The 11,284-nt window shown below is 47.8% G+C and overlaps 1 protein-coding gene and 1 pseudogene across 1 annotated transcript in view; both read right to left on the bottom strand.

The window, feature by feature from the left end:
• Nucleotides 1–303: 303 nt before the first annotated feature.
• LOC115064625 lies at nt 304–426 on the bottom strand (annotated as a pseudogene).
• A 5,366-nt stretch (nt 427–5,792) lies between these two features.
• LOC110325365 (annexin A8) overlaps nt 5,793–11,284 on the bottom strand; it is a 15,018-nt gene continuing 9,526 nt past the window's right edge. Inside the window, exons 10-12 of the mRNA XM_021203320.1 lie at nt 9,745–9,803; nt 8,376–8,498; nt 5,793–6,671 (exon numbers count right to left, since the gene is read on the bottom strand). Of these exons, the coding sequence (XP_021058979.1) occupies nt 6,612–6,671; nt 8,376–8,498; nt 9,745–9,803 (242 nt within the window). The 3' untranslated portion in view covers nt 5,793–6,611. The remainder of the gene's footprint in view (nt 6,672–8,375; nt 8,499–9,744; nt 9,804–11,284) is intronic.

Raw genomic sequence — 11,284 nt, 5'->3', positions numbered from 1 at the left:
GGTGACAGACTGGTGGTCGTTTGGGTTGCTCCTTGCCCCTGAACTGTCTGTGGACTTCCGTGTGACCGTCATCTGTCTTGGGCTCACTCCTGCCGGGGGACCCGAGGACCTAGGTGGGGTTTTCTAGTCTCCAGCTCATTCCCCGCCCTGGGATCCTATCAGGATTTGAGCAATACCTAATGGCTGGTTGTCTCAGGCTAGCTCCCTGTATGGGCACCCTGGTGCCAGGCTGGACTGGTGGTCATGTCAGGCTTGTTTTTTTTTTTTTTTTTTTTTTTTTTTTTTTTTTTTTTTTTTTCAGGGAATGTTCGAGTACTGATCATTCAGATCTTCATAGGACAGAACACTGAGCATAGATATAACCTCTCTCCTCTGCCACCTACTGATGCACTCCAGTTTGTTCATTCATCTCCTTGTAAATGGACATTGGGATCCTTTCTAGTTTTTATCTTTTATGAATAATTTTCTCTAAATATCACCATTTAAGCTTTTTTTTTTTTTTAAAAAAAAAGGATATATTTTCATTTCTTTCAGGTTAAAATCTCAAGAGTAGGATTGGTGGATCCCACAGAAAAGTGTTTGTTTAAAAGTAATAAGAAGTGAGCAAACACCTTTTGCAAATGTGTACATTATTTTAATTTCTTATTAGCAGTATGAGACACGTGTCTTTCTGAAGGTTTTAAATGCACACATATTTTATGTTGTTACCCATAGTTGTTTCTTCGTGGAGTTCATGTTTTAAATTAGGCCTTTTATAATGGAGTTACGGGAATTTTTAAATACTCTGGAAACATGCCATGTATATATATATTCATTTTTCTAGTCCTTTATTTGTTGATTTTCTTACTGATAAAGTTGAAAATTTTGAAGTCTACTTTATATTATCATTATTTTTCTATTGAAGTTACTACTTCTCTTTCTTGCCTAAGAATATTTTTCTAGCCCAAGATTAAAGACAGCCTATTTTAGTTGGGTGGTGGTGGTACATGCCTATAATCCCACTTGCGAGACAGAGGCAAGAGGATCCCGACGAATCTGAGACCAGCCTGGTCTATAGAGTGAGTTAGTTCCAGGACAGTCAAGGTTGAGAAGCCCTGTCTCAAACCCATCCCTTCCCACAGAAAAACCCACAGTGTATGATTTATTGTAGAAGTGCTTTGGTTTATTTAACCAGGTGGTAAGGACAGGTCACTTCGTAGAGGACAGGGTGGACAAGAAGGTCAACACTGACCTGTGAGGGTCACTGCAGTACAGTGACGAGGTTTTCAAATCTTACTGGAGACATGGATTTCTCAACTCTAAGGCACACAACTCTAGGAACCTGGGCACAGCACGTAACTCTCCCAAGCCTTTGCTGAGGAGGGCAGGGCTTCCCTCCTGTTCCTCCCTGAATAGGCTGGCGGGACTCACAGCTAATCCATTTAGCCTTTCTTCTGGTCAAAGGAAGCCGCCAGAGGGCGCTGTGCAAGCAGGTTTCCAGGCCAGCTTTACCCAGGCTTGTAGCTGTGGACAGAGGGAGACATGAGGAGCCTCACAGTCACAGCAGAAGGCAGGTGTGTGTGTGTGTGTGTGTGTGTGTGTGTGTGTGCGTGCGCGCGCGTGTGAGACCTCAATATCTGCAAGAGGCTCTCTTAGGAACAACTTATGGTGGAGGATAGGAAAGAGTTCAAGATGAGAAGCTTAGTGGCCCGGAGCCAAAGACAGCAGAGCCAAGAAGAACTGTGGGAGGTGACAATTCGCCATGGCCAAATAATATGCTCCAGCAGCAAGGCATTCTGGGAAGAGAGGAAGATGGGGCTACAAAGTTGGGACCCTATGGAGTTACTGAAGGATCTAGGCAGACTGAATGGACTGTGTCCACTCAATACTTAGTATCAGACACCCTGGGCATTCAGGACTGAGAGACACTGACAGGAGTCTAGCTCACAGCATATCACACAGGTGGGCAAGCCCTAATAACCAAGCTGGTGGGCTTGGTATTCAATAAGATGGTCGTCCAGGAGCCAGGCCCAGAGCCAGGAATGATCTGGCAGAGGGGTAAGGGGAAACACAGGCCACTGAGGCATCAGACTGGGCCCACTTTGACCTCACGTCATGAAGAAGCCACGAAAGTGCCTGATGCCTCAGGCCTAGCCTTGAGGCTCACAGATAAATTTCAGACACTTGAGGTCTTAGTAGGCACAATGGCAGTTGGGGCTTGCTCTTCACTAATGGGACAGAAGTGCACAGGTTTGGGGTACCCTAACACATTCTAAGTGTGTTCTGTAAGGATGGTGATTAAAACCAGCCTCTTATGTGGTTGACTTGGGCCCACAAAGCGTTACGCTGCAGGCATGGTGGGTACTTCAGCCTTTCTGTTGCAGGGTCGCCATATCCATTGCCCACATCTCTCCTAAGCCAGCGTGAAGGTACTCTCTTGTGTATCCCTGCAAGGGCACCCCGCCATCCGTGGGAACCCTCTGAGCCTCTCAGCCTGTAGCAGCTTGAGCCTCCACTAACTTGCCCCCCGACACCTCTGCCTTTATCTTTGACTCTCATCTCTGTGGGCGCTAACACATCATTCCTTTAGCACGTCTGGGACACACCAGTCCCTTCCGCTATTTGCACTCCTTTTTCCCAGAATGGAATGTTCTTTCCTGCCATGTCTGCATGACGAGTATTGAGTCAGCCTTTAGTTGTTCAAACTTCACCTTAACACTTTACCTGACCAGCCACAACTTGGCATCGCATAGAATGCATAGTTCAGGTAACATCAAACTGCTGACCACAAATTCACTTCCCCTCTATTTCTTACCAAGTATTCAAACCCCAGGAAGACAATCCTTCCTGGCTAAAGAATAAAAACCGGGTAGGCCAAGGCCAGCACTCCAGCCTTACCCTTCCCACAGCGTGACACCAGTGCCAAGTTCTTGCTGTGGTCACTGCCCTTATGTCTCCCCTCACTGGTGGTCTGATACAGTCTTCTCTAACAGTGGGGTGGAGCTGGAGGAGGTTGGTCACAGGGAGGGGGTTCTTTGGTGATATCTGGCCCCTTCCTCTCTCACTCTGCTTGCTATGATGCTAGAACCTTCTCTGACATAGTGCTCCTGCCACTGTGATACTCTGTCAAAGTTCCTGAGGACCAGATAGCCATGGACCAAACCCTTTGAAACCATGGACCTAAACACATCTTTCTTGTCTTAAGTTGTTTGTGTCATGGGTGTGGTTACAGCAAATAGAAAAGTAACGAGTTCAGATACTTGATATTAAAAAATGAATAGGGCAAAATTCTTACCTGCACAGTACTCGGTTTTTCTGAGAATGATGTGATGAGAACAGTAATACTGTATAACAGGGCTGCCGGTACAGTTGTCTACTATGGGTTGCAGAGAAGAATCCCTAAAAGGTTATTGGAAGCCCTCAAAAGCTCTTACAGGAAGAAAACTATGATTTACATCAGAGCCATAGATTTGGGCTCAGTTTCCTGGATCCTGCTCAGACCTTGTCTGTCAGCTCATGTTGCAACAGAAGGAAATGAATTAGCTCCAAGAGAGTCACACACCTGGATAGGAGGCCAGAGCCTCCGGGATGGGTTAGCTCTCTGAGAAAGCTAAGGCGCCGGAGCCCCAGGACGAACCTTTCTCAGTACCTAGACCTTAAGCACAGAGCACCCCTGGTCACAGAGAAACAGGGCTGGGTGACAACTAAAGTTGTAAAAACCAGATTCTCTTCCTGAAGGGAGAAAAGGCCTCGGATGTACTTGACATAGTTCTGTCGGAATAGAGAGGACTTGGAATCAAGGGTCATAGGAGATATAGAGGTAAAGGGAACTCTGACAAAAGCCACCGAACAGGGTTCTTGCTAAAGACAGGACAAAGTGAGCAGAGGGTGCCAGGGTTACCCTGGGGGTGGGGGGGGGGAAGGTTTGCTGCTGAAGCTGGAATTGGAGAAGAAACACATGGATGGGCCTCAGAGAAGGTACAGGAGGCTGACTGTGTGACTGTGGGTCTCACTTCTCCTTGGGGTGGGGGTGGGGCACTGGGCACTGGCCCACGAGCACGGAGCTAGCTGTGAGCAGGGTTTGTACAGCCGAGAGTGTGCCGGCAGGACTTCTGGAGATGATAGCTCTGCTGTACGTTTCAGAGGTAGGGTATAGAGGGGTTCTGGGGGTTACGGGCAAGAAGGGCTGGTGGGTCATAGCGCAGTACCGACTGATCATGGGGCGGGAAGGGCCGAATGGGACTAATGTGCATTTATAGGAAGCTTGGTGCAGGGCCATCCTCTAGGTAAGGTCAGGCACCTGTGCTTAGAGACACTCTCCAGATAAGAGCAGGGAAGAGGAAGCCCCAGTGAGAAAGGGAGTCCTCCATTTTACTCCAAGCTCGGAGAGCTATCTGGACATGGTGGACCCGCTACCTTAATAGCAGGGTCTTCCAACAGACTTTGGCTTAGTTGGAAAGGACTCTACAGATACAGGGACAGAAAAAAGACAGGACCAGCCAAGAAACAAATAACTTCTCATCTTTGGATATTTCCAAGTGTATCCTATATATACCAACTTCAGCAAGGGCCACCCCTGGGCGCATGAGTACCAGAGGATACAGAAAAGCTGCAGGTTGCTATAAGACTAACTTTAATGCCCCACCTATTCCTAAGATATTAGAATTTGGGTCACAAACTAGGAGGGCAATGGAAATAATCATCATTTAGAAGTCCTGTCCCCAGGGCAATATTGGACACATGTCACTCCAAGCAATCCCTTAGGGAAATGCCCACAAGTTTGCTCCCTAAAGCTCTGTTTCTCAGATAACTGATAAGAACTCATGGATCGAGCTGGGGCGTTGGTTCCAGAGGTACTCACTGTGTGAGCGTGAGGACTTGAGTTGGGATCTCCAGCACCTACATAAAGCTGGGCATGAGGTTCCATGTCCCTCTTCTCATTGCTGAAGAATGGGGACAAACAGGTCCAAGGAGCTCACCTGTCAGTAAGCTTAATAGAGACAGTGAACTCCAGGATCACTGAGAGACACTGTCTCAAAAAACTAGGGTGGAGAGCCAGGCCTGGTGGGTCACACCTTTAGTCCCAGCAGTTAAATCTCTGAGCTCAAGGACAGTCTGGTGTCTGCACAGCTAGTTGCAGGGCAACCTGGACTACATGGAGAAACCATGCCGCAAAACAAACAAACAAACAAACAAACAAAAACAAAATAAAACAACAAAATTAAGGTTGAGAAGAAATAGAAGACATCTGACCTCCCAGTCAGTAAGCATGCCCTCCACCCGAGTGCATAACACCCCAGTGCATACATCCCCCAGTGCACACAACTCTCAGTGCACCCCACCAGTGTACACCCCCATGCACACACCTCAGTGCACACATCCCTCAGTACACACTTCCCAGTGCACACCCCAGTGCATACACATACCCCAGTGTACATACACCAGTACACAACACTCCAGTGCACACACCCCCAGTGCACATACACCAAGTGCACATATACCCACAATGTACACACACCCAGGGCATACACTCCCCCGTGCATATACCCCAGTATATAACACTCCAGTATACCCCCCAATGCATACCCCCCAGTGCACACACACTCAGTGCACATATACCCAGTGTACATACATCCAGTGCACATACACCCACAGTGTACACATACCCAGTGCATACACTCCCCAGCGCACACACATCCAATGCACACCCCCCCAGTGCACACCCCCCCAATGCACATACCCCAGTGCACACACACTCCAGTTTATACACCCCAGTACACACACAAATGTACCCCCCACAAATCCACAGACACTTTTTGAAAGTACAAATGTTTATGATTCTGAAAGCCCAATGAATATTGAGAAGAGTTCTGTCATGTTCTTCAGGCTTGGAGACCATGATGGGAGGATGGGATTCACGCTCAGGGCTGGGCGGCTCCCTAGCTGCAAGCTTCAGCATGGAGGGAATGGCTGGACAAGCCCGAGTCTCTCAGGCCACAGTGTACTTGGGTCAGGGTGGGGATTTGTAATCCAATCTAATGCATGCTATTAGGATGGTGTAAGAATTCTCCTCCACCTAGAGCCTAACACTCTCTGTTAAGTGACTGTCCCGATTGGCAGAGCTGTGACCCTTTCTCAGATCCCACGGCTGTGCTCTCTCATAGAGGTGCTCTCCCACATGCTCACTGGCTGCCTGATAATGAGGCTTAGCAGCTAAGACAACTGCTAGAAACCCATGTTCCTTGGTTCTTTCTCTGAAGACCCTGACTCTGTAGATAGGTCAGAGCCAAGGCATGTGTGTGACCTGTGCCCAGGAGATTTTGTGTGAAGGGGAAGGAATGACCCACAGGCCACTGCAACCTTCTTCATGCTGATGTTTCTGTTTGCTCAGAGGTAATGCTAGGGTGGGCGTTATACACATACCTAGAAATGACTCAGAGGAGAGGTGGAAGGGAAACCCAGGCTGGCCATCCGGGTTTCCGGGTCAGAAGCATCGGAAGAGAAGCATCAGAAACTGGGAGACAGAGGACTAAAAGCCAGATGAGGTGTCCCTACCCCCACCCATGGTCAGGGCTGAAGCTGCAGGGGCCGGGCTCACACTTCTTGCCCTTGTTTTCTTTTTTTTGACATTTTCAGAGGTCAGTGCCCACAAGGTTCAGCAGGGCAGTCTTGTAGTAACCACTGGTGTCGGCCTAGAGAAAGGAGGCATGAGAAGGGTTAGAAGAGGGTTTTATGATGTTGGCCTTTCTCTTCTGTTTCCGTTACTAAGAGTTGTGCTCCTTGGGTGGGGCCTGTCCCTTCAAGTGTTTCTATGCCACAGTTCTACGTAATGCCATCACTCTTTCCTCCTCGTTTTTAGACTATTTTGATTCTCTGTCCAGCCCGACGAGGGATGGTTAGGGAAATGAGTCACGAGGGATGGTTAGGGAAATGAGTCACAGACACAGATCCACTCTTAAGCCCTTAGACAAGGAAGGCTTGCAGGTGGTTTCCTTATGCAGTCAACTTCCCCAGGCTCCCTCCTTGTGCATCTCTCAGGACCCAGGAGTATAGAGCCATTCACTTATTCAACATGAGCCATGTCCATTCATCACGCTCTGCACAGCGGGGAGCCAAGGCCGAACACAAGGAGCCTGGAGTCACTTCTAGAGAGAGCATGGGGACAGTCTGGGTCACGCAGGTCTGGACCACAGCTCTGTCATCATACACAGACTCTGCTTTCACCTCGGTGCGACATGTTCTCTCATCTGTAAAATGCCATCTGTGATGAGGTGCACTGCGTGGGTGACCTAGTGGCAGCCCAGGTTGGCTTATGCTCCATCTCCCATCCCCCGAGCAACTTGGCTGTGAAATCCAAAGCACAACAAATAATTCCAACTCCTCCATCTTACTGCCTGCCTCCCTGATGTCATCCTGCCTGAAATTTCTTAAAGCAGTGTTTTAAAAATATAACACTTGTCCCTCAGGGTCCATGGGAAAATGGTTCCAAGACCCCACAGATACTAAACTGAATATGTTCAAGTCCCTGGTAGGAAATGCTGCTGGAATTGGCTATAACCTATGCACAGTCTCCTATACTTTAAACAATCTTTAGATTGTTTATAATATTTAATGCAATGCAAATAATATTTAAATTTATATTGCATATAAATATTGTCCAGGGAATAATGACAAGAAAAAAAAAGCATGTGTGGGTTCAGTATCGATTCATTTTTTTTTTTTTTAACCTGAGTGTTTTCAGTCTTTGGTTGTCTGAACCAGCAAATTCAGAGGTCCATTGTAAACTATGAGTTGCCTATCTAATTTTGTCAACAATCCAACCTGGTGGAAGAACTAGCCACTTGACTGAGTAGCTAAGGGATATTCTTGTCGTGGTTTGACTTCTGGCAATGAAATAGTTAATGAAATGAAATCTGTAGTCAGGCTGTCTCAATCCTAGCAGGGTTTCCTCCCTATGCACTTAATACCCTGGGGGTTTCACTAATTGCAATGTAGATAGGCAGTCCACTGGAGCCTACAATTTCCCTACTTGGACTACTTAGATCTAGGACTGAAAGGAAGCCCTGATTTCTATGAAACTGCTGTCTCTCTTTGTCTCTTCAGAAATGGTTCCTTTTGCAAGGCGTTGGTATATTCCATAGCTCAAATGCAAAGCCACGTTCTGGGACAAGGGCAGCCCTCTGTGCTTCTAAATCTCCACATGCTCCCCTCATACACCCATAGTTACACGTCTCTCCTTCCTGGCTTCCTCTGTGTGTGCCATATGGTAACTGGTGCAAGTGTGAGAGGCCCACGGGGAAGGGATGGTCATCTGGGACAACAGCCATGGCATCTCACATCCCGGGAACGTCTGTGTCACACGCTGGCAGCAGTACAGTTGAGAACCTGTGCCTTACCGTGATCATGCTGCTGAGAGTCTTGCCGTACATCTTCTTAAACTGACCCTTGATAAGATTCAAGTCAATCTCACTCCTGGAAACAATGTTCCTTATCAGCGTTCCATCACGGGTCCCCGCTCCCTGCATAAGATAGTGACAGTCAGCCATCATGTTTCACATTGTCTGTCTACCTCCGTAAGGACGGACCAACCAGCGTAGGGATTTATCAAGAGCTAGAAGTGCAGGGATGGGCCTCTGGTTCAGTGGGGAGCCACCAAGAGGGGGACTTTGGTGACACAGGTTGGTTTTCTTTATCCAAAATTCTATTCTTTGGTGGTGGTAAGATTGAACCCAAGAACTTGCGTGTGCTGGGCAAGTGCTCTAGAAGGGAGCTGCACCCACAGCCCCTGACGAAGAGCTCCTCTTTCTCAATCTCCTCATTTGGTGGCTGTGTCTCTTCTTACTAGAAGCCCAATGCCTGGAGTTGTGGTATGCATTTGATTTACTGCATCAGACTCTAGTCAGAAAACACTCACTACTCCAGGAAGACTTCTTACTTGAGCAGCATCACTGTAATGTTATCACTTAAGTTGCTGTTTCACGAGCAGTATCTTCCAGCTTTCTCTGCCATCCCTGCCTGGTCTTAAGTCAGTCAGAGCTTCATAACCAAGGAAATAGCACTCTCTCTTCTTCATGGGGCGGATGTGTCCGGAGGGCTTGGGGCTGATGGTATGACTCTCACATTAGATGGTGCCAGCATCATTACTAGAGAAGCTGGGCACTGACAGTAGTCCCTGAGAATTACTTTAAATGCCTCTCTTCCAGTTTAGCTCGAGATACCCTCAACTCTACTCAGGAAGAACAGACCATCTATTTCTGAAGCCAGGGCAGCCTTAGAGGCAACAGGAAATCTGAAGTTAGCACCTGATCATGACTAGGAAAATTGACATGCAAATTGTGACAATGTCCCCAGAGTCTGTCCTTGTCAAGGGGGTTGGGATTCCGGCCATGCCTGCCTACTGTCTTCAATGAGGAGATACAGGACAATAAAAAGCACAGACGGATGGGTCTGAGATCAATGCATGGCTCTACCACTTAGAAGGGGTGTGACCTTGCACAAGCCTTAGACACACAGCACTTCAGATGGCAATGGTGATATGGACCACTCAGAGTTGTCAAGGTTCCGTGAGTCTTCAATGAACCTGCTCAAATGTATCTTCAGGGACTGTGGCTTCCCTTCCCAAGGCTTACTTGGCCCTCTAAGAAAGCAAATCTTTCTGATGCATGAGAGCCCAGTGTTCTGATGGCAGGGGCTCTGAGTACCCCTTTTGTATTTCTGACATCATATAAGGCTGACTACAGAGGAGGCAGCAGCCAGGGCGGTTACCTTCATGGCGTAGTAGAGTCTCTCTGCAAAGTAGCTGTGGACGTTCCGGGTGCATTTCACTGGCAAACAGGAAAACTCTATTAATGTTAGAAGGGTGCAGGCTGTGTGGCATACACTTGTATTTGTTTATGTGTTCCTGTGGGCGTTAAGGGTTAGTATTGTGTAAGGGTTGGCATGTTCCTTTGTGTGCCACCTAGCTCCAAAACAAAGGCTTTGTGTGAGGCAGAGAGAGTAGGGCAAGAGCAGAGCCTGGGGGAGTGGGCACAGCTCCAAAAGCCCAGAACAGCCAGGGGAAAGGGTGAGATGTGAATGCACTGGACACCTGTAGGGGCTCATCTGAAGTCACCAAGTCAGGTCTGCTAGAGGACGTCACTAAGCTGTCACATTCAGGAAGCATCTTCTTTAAGAATTTGGCTACTCAAAAGCACATAGATTGCCACAGAACAATGGCTATGGGTCTCAGAGTACCCTGTGAGTGGGAACCCACATCTTGAATTTTCATATAACAAAAGAAGCTTAGCTTTGAGGACTAAGGCACTGGGAATCCCTGGTCTAGAGTGTGGACCCCAAATTTTCTTCTCCGTAGATGTATCTTTCATGGACTGTAGCATCTGCATTAGGAGATGGTATTAACTCAAGGCTGGGAGTGTGGGCTTTGTGGGAGGTAGGAATGTGTATAAAGTCTGTCTTGATACTGGATGACTTTGCTACTCAACCTCTGACACACCTGTGACATGAGGGTGACTGAGGCTTTAAGAAGAGAAGGACCAAGAACTGCCCATCACAGTGGGGTCGTTCCTGCATGCCTTTGCTGTTTAGGAGGCATTATTATTTAGGGTTGTTGGGTAGAACTCTAGGTGACAGCAGAGGGAATGTCTAGCTTTTGCAACATAGAATAAATTGATAAACCGAATACATTTTACCACAGTCATCAAAGCTGGCCAGGAACCCTCAGATGTTCATAGCCACTGGAGACATAGGGATAGATGGAGGAAGCTTTGGCTACTGGCCTCCACACAGAGGCAAGCCTGGGGTAGAGGTCAGTGCCTGGCCTTGAAGCCCTCATCTCAGCTCCATCAGGTAAGGTGGTATAGGGGTAGTCCTTCTGCCTGGCTCTGGTCTCTGCTCTACCGTGACTCTTCCTATACGGTTTCAGCTTTACACCCAAGATGTGCTACGGACAGGTTACTGTACATGGACAGGTTACTGTACATGGATCTGGTCTTCTGCTGCAGGAAAAGGTTTCAATGTTCCTCTTGGTTGGGACTCAAGTTATACACTCGGATTTCTTCAGTTAGCAACTATGGTCAGGGCTTGTACTTGGATTAGGTCCAAAAAGGAAGCTTTGAACAGGGCTACAGAAGCAGAAGCAGAAGCAGAATGCTCTCTGAGCAGTGTCTGGGGGTAAGCCTGGGCCCTGGGCCTGGACTCATCCAGGTAACACTCATGTGTACACAGACACAGACACAGACACAGACACAGACACAGACACAGACACAGACACAGACACAGACACAGACACAGACACAGAGACAGACAC

The sequence above is a fragment of the Mus pahari genome, chromosome 8, assembly GCF_900095145.1.
Source record: "Mus pahari chromosome 8, PAHARI_EIJ_v1.1, whole genome shotgun sequence".
In the NCBI taxonomy this organism is placed as follows: Eukaryota; Metazoa; Chordata; class Mammalia; order Rodentia; family Muridae; genus Mus; species Mus pahari.
The sequence above is the reverse complement of the archived record's forward strand: the minus strand, read 5'-3'. Positions and strand labels throughout refer to the sequence as shown.